Here is a 5,673-nt window from a genome sequence, read left to right as displayed (position 1 = left end):
GCTGAACCAGCAGTTTCCTATCACGTCCTTCTCCCTGACTGCCAGAGATTTTTTTTTGAAGTGTCCATCTGCAAAAATCGGGAATTTCTTACGGGAAGTTAGCCTTAGGGAACACATGTCATTTCTCAGTTCAGGACAAGCATTAAAAATGCTTAGTCAAACAATTATAATCAACCATTAAAAATTAGTTCAAACCGGTTTTTAGATCTGTAAGCCTTATACATGCTACCTGGAAATTGCTGTGACTGTGCAACCATTTTCTTCTACTTAAAGAAAAAGACGCCTCTCTACTATGTTACTTCATTAAGTGCTCAGACTAGATGCATGCATTTTCATTCTAATGTTCAGGGCCACTGTGTCCAACATATCGCTCCCAGAGAGAAGTGTTCTGCTTGTGTTTGCAGAATTAAGTCCTAAGTCAAGAGAGAAGAGAAAGAGTGGACAATAGCAAAGCGGGGCTGAGAGTATGGTTCTGTCAATGCTTTCCATTATTTCCTGTTCATGTCTAAGGTTGAGACAGAAATAGCATTAATCAAATATTTCAGCTGACAAAGATGAAAACTAATTTACAAAAGACATAAAGCTTCTTTATCTTACCCTAGGGGGAAAAAACCAAACAAAAAAATCAACCCCAAAATACCCTTTCATTCCTTTCAATTATATTTATCAAAATTCTTACCTGCAAGGCTAATATATTTCAGTCAAAAACATTACTTTAAAATGCACATTTTGAACACAAACACTAACTTACTGGATTTTCAACCCAATAAATCATCTGTTCGGAGTCATCAAAATCAACATCAACACCATTTTGAACTCCTGCTATTGGAACCATAGCATCATTCGTCTTCTCCTCAGGGTTCAGAGAAAGTCCATAAATTATATTATCTCTTACAGCAATAAGGAAAGGATGTTCAACTGTGAAAACATACAACGTCATTCAGAGTTGTTTCTGATCAAGAAAATGGCATTATGGTATGCTTCCCCTCTCCCACCCACAAATTCCCTGACGCTGAGAACGGTTGAATGTTACAAGTGATGCTTTGCAAACACTTACCTCTAAGTTTGTTCTCTCACTCAGAGTGAGGTTATTGTAACTGTTATTGTTTTAACACTTAAAGTTTCAGCACTGTGCAATCACAATGCACGTGCAAGCAAATTCTGGGAAGGAGGAAGTAAATAAGGCAGGATCACTCATTGCTGGCCAAGGGAAGTACATTCACGCAGCTGCTCTGAGCAGCTTCTTCAAATCTCTGAGAATGGGAACCAGCAGGACAAAGCTCTGAGGGCTCTCCAGGATATACCCGAGATGGCTTCTAATGCCTATTGAGCAGGACTCACAAGCAAGGTACGATGTCACAGCAGCAATTGCTGGTCTTTATTATTAAATATAACTGCAGTACTGTGTCTTCTTGTTTTATCTCTAAAGGAGTAGACATACTCCCTTTTAATATATTTACTTTTAGGTAAACTTTTACCCTTATGCTTAAATCTGATTAACAAAGGGCATCTAGTCAGGTGATCTGAGAAAAAGCATTGAAGAGCTGTGGAGTGTGAGTCAGCAACTTCATTCCTCATCGGCTAGGGAGTAGGGGAAGAGAATCTCCTGAACATCAATTCCTCTCTTCCGTGTGCTTTTGCCTTTGGAGAACAAATTCTAGCCTCTTCTCTCCATAGGCACAAGCTACCTCTTAATAAGGAACTGGGCTGCTGCTGCTGCATACAAGGTAGCAGTAAACCATTTCCCCTTTTATACTAGATCAAAGACTTTTTTTGTTTTGGTTTGGGGTTTTTTGTTTTTGTTGTTTACTGGCTGCTTAATAATACATTTATATAAATTTTGCAGTGAAAATTTTAACACAAAAACCACAGCATCATTGCACATCTCAAAAGTTATTCTCTGTACTTCTGTCTGGCAGCTCAAACTATTTATCAAATCTGACATAAGCTTAGATTTTGTTTGTCTCAGCACAAAAAATCACATTTTGGCAAACAATTGCCTGAAGACCTATAGCTAGCTCTGTTTGTGAAATTCTTGGACTTCTTCCATTTTTTTTCCCCTAAGAATGTGGCACGCCAATGCTCTTCTATGAAATGTTTGCAAAGAACAGCTAAATTCCTGTGAAATTGTTCCAATGCATACAAGACCCTGGAGTCATTATTCCCTTCCTAATTGTACACAGTACAACACTACTGAATCCTGCTATGGATATGTGAATTCTCTAGGCTAGACTGTTTGTACTTTAGAAGTTTGATAGCCTCATTTAAACCAATTATATTCTACAGAAATTTTTTGCTGATTGCTTCCTTTAAGTTTAACACCTATGCAAATCTATAGTCTGATTATTCCTCATTCATATAATGGACAATAGAGCAAATTTGCTGAGCTATACAGATCTAAAAATCTATGTAGCTTCATCAGATAGACATTAATATAATTTCTGCAATTCTTAAACTTAATACAGGTTTACCTGGCAAATGATAATCCATACAAAATTCATGTATTGTTATATTAAATATGCAAATTTACCATATTAATACAAGATTTTAATATACACAAATTCCTTGTTTTGTTTCCAAGACAGCTTGCTACATTACCATCTTTAATATCAACCTGAAATACAGTTTAAGGTAAAATAAGTGCAAAGGCAATCTTATAATAATGTGCAAAATGGTGTAATCCTAGAATCAATGCCTTTCCATCAATATGAAGTTAGCAGTATTTAATATGCGAACTAAGTAGGCAGAGACCAGCAATATCATTGTTTTGTAGAGACACTGGGCAACCAAATGCATGCAGCTCAGTTTAATCTTTCTTCTGAAAGTTTGTGCTGGCCTAATAGAGTAAACAATGACAGCAAGGATAAGGATAATAGTAAATATTAGAAAAGTAATGGCAAATGCCTATTCCTTTGTAATTATTAGCAATAACTGAAATCTTTTACCATCAAAGGAATTGGCATATTTTTAATAACTTTTTCTGATGTGCTGACCTTCAGCAAATACATTATCTAAAAAAAATTCCTGAAATCTGTAGATGTTTTTTTACATACTGTTTAAATGTATAAATTCCATCTAAAAAGAAAAAATAATAATATAGTTTAAAAGAATTGTGCTTCACAGAAGGATATTTCTGTTTCTTTCTTACACAATTTATTATGAGCAATTATGCAATTTATAAAAGGGCCACAACCGTACCTAAGGAGACACAGGAAACTTAGCAACATGTGGGAAATAAAGATAAGGACTGTCAATAGCTCAATTTAGTGGCAAAATTGGGTCAACCTCTACATGTTCACGTGTTTCATCACTGCCATGTTCCATTTCTTTCATCATGATCCCTCTATAAGCCTGCACATACTAAAACCAGTACAGATTTCTAAAAGAAATCTTTTTTTTTTGATAGATTAAACAAACTTGAACTTCATTTCAGATTATATAAATTGGTAATTCTCTTACTGCTGGTAAGAAAAACATGAATGCAATATAGCTCTTTAAAGAACACACTGTTAAGTATCAAGCAGGAAATCAGCATGATACGGCTTTTAAAATTTAGATAGTTTTAAAGGAAAACTATCTTTTGACTGACAGAGATTTCTGGTGGTAGCTCATCCCAAAGATAAATTCTACTTAAATTTCAGTGATTTGAGCTTCCTTATTATGGAGGTAGCAAAGCACACTTTATATCTGTACAACTGATGGAAAAATTAATAAGGAATGCTTCATCAGACAAAATTAATCTGGTCAAATTTCTGGTCACAAACTGCCTGCCAGTGGTTTGAATTTTTGTGACTTTTTTTTTTTAATGAATTGGGTCAATGGTTCTTAGAAGTCATTGAGGCCTGTGGACTGTTCAAAGAACATTCAGTAGTACTTTTTGTTATGAAGTTTTGCTTGCAAAGGTTAGCTTTGTTACAGCTGCGTCACCTGTAGCATCTGTAATTTTAGGCTGTGTTTCTAGACCTCCTGCATTTGGCATACTTATTTTTCACATGGGAGGGAAAATGCTCAAGCTGTGAAATTTTGATCTGAATTCCAAAATGCATTAGGCTGAAAAGAGTGATTAGGAACAGAGAGAGCATCTCTCCTGATTAGAGGAAACCCTAAGATCACAACTTACTTCTTAGCAAAATAGTCTGATGAAGAATGTAATAGTCACTTCAAATACATACAACATATACCAGAGATTAAGAACTACTGATGCTATTTATCCTGAAGGACAGCAATGGCATAAGTAATGGGAATAAACTGGGGAAAGACTATATTTGAACAGACTATATTTGAACGCTGGGACTGTTTAGTTTGAGGAGGCGGCGGCTGAGGGGGGACCTCATCACTCTCTACAACTATTTGAAAGGACACTGTAGAGAGGATGGTGCTGGTCTCTTCTCACAGGTAATTAATGACAGAACAAGAGGGAATGGCTTCAAGCTCCAACAGGGTAGATTTAGACTTAACATGAGGAAAGAATTTTTCACAGAAAGAGTGGTTGGGCATTGGAATAGGCTGCCCAGGGAGATGGTTGAGTCACCATCCCTGGATGTGTTTAAGAGATGTTTAGATGTGGTGTTGGGGGATATGGTGTAGAAGAGAACTTTGTAGAGTATGGTAGATGGTTGGACTCGATGATTCCAAGGGTCTCTTCCAATCTAGACAATTCTATGATTCTATGAAAATCAGAAAGTTTCCAAATATCAAAACTATGAGGTTCAGTGAGTTTTACGGGCAAGAAACCAAATTAATCTTAAACTGGAGCCTGACTGGTGAAAGGGGACATGTAATATGGTAGTCAAGGACAAGAAGCAAACAAACTTGAAGAACCAAGAAAGTCCCTTTTAGTCCTGCATCCTGACGTTCTTGCAATTGCAACTCTTAAAAACAGGTTTCCCAGTTTAATATTTATAATGAGAAAGACAACGTTCTGTGAGAGTATGCTTTCGTTTCGAACTGTTACTAAGCTCCTTCCAGATGTATTCCAACAGCAAAACATTCCATGTGTTGAAAAAAATTAAAATGTAGCTTATTTAAAGTGCGTAAAAGAAAACTGGGTTCATCCATTTCTCCAAAAGAAGCATCTGAATCTCTGACTGAGCTCTTGCCAGAACCTGGCTCCAAACCTTTAGGCCAAGTACATTCTGTGCGTCGTAAATGAAGCCTGCCTGAAATGCCCCCAAACTCATTTAATGAGCAGCAGCCCACAGATCTGAAGTATGATTTTTGCCTGACAGAAGGATGGATCTGACAGTGTCAGGTCTGGTTTTTTGGTTTTTTTTTTCCATCTCTCATTATTACTGCCCTACCTCTCATGCAGTTCCTGTTATCAGGAGAAAGTGTCCATCCTGAAGGACAAGCACAGGAAAAAAAAAGTGGTCCTGATGAAGAAAGCAAGCAGAGGTGGCTACAGGGGGACGATGCACAAGAATTGATACCTGAAAAAAGAAAGTATTAGCAACTGTAAGAATGAGTGACTGGAAAGAATATTCAATCTCATTGCTACTGATAGTATCAACACAGAACTAAATCAGTTTTATTTTTTTAATTTTAAGCAAAGAGTAAGTTATTTCCGAGAACCACAAGCAACACAATACACTTGTAACAGGATATAATTTTTCATGTAAAACCAGTACCATTATCACAGTGGTGTTTTCAATTTTTTTGCATCATAGAAAATCT

The 5,673-nt window shown here is 36.5% G+C and overlaps 1 protein-coding gene across 1 annotated transcript in view; it reads right to left on the bottom strand.

Annotated features, from left to right (window-relative positions):
* The window catches only part of LRP2 (low density lipoprotein receptor-related protein 2), a 131,118-nt gene that overhangs the window by 59,409 nt on the left and 66,036 nt on the right, over positions 1 to 5,673 (bottom strand). The window contains exons 31-32 of the mRNA XM_009894577.1: positions 5,301 to 5,429; positions 752 to 918 (exon numbers count right to left, since the gene is read on the bottom strand). Coding sequence (XP_009892879.1) covers positions 752 to 918; positions 5,301 to 5,429 — 296 coding nt within the window. The remainder of the gene's footprint in view (positions 1 to 751; positions 919 to 5,300; positions 5,430 to 5,673) is intronic.

This window comes from Charadrius vociferus, unplaced genomic scaffold (genome assembly GCF_000708025.1).
Source record: "Charadrius vociferus isolate BGI_N301 unplaced genomic scaffold, ASM70802v2 scaffold161, whole genome shotgun sequence".
Taxonomy (NCBI): domain Eukaryota; kingdom Metazoa; phylum Chordata; class Aves; order Charadriiformes; family Charadriidae; genus Charadrius; species Charadrius vociferus.
This window is presented reverse-complemented; position numbering and strand designations above follow the sequence as displayed.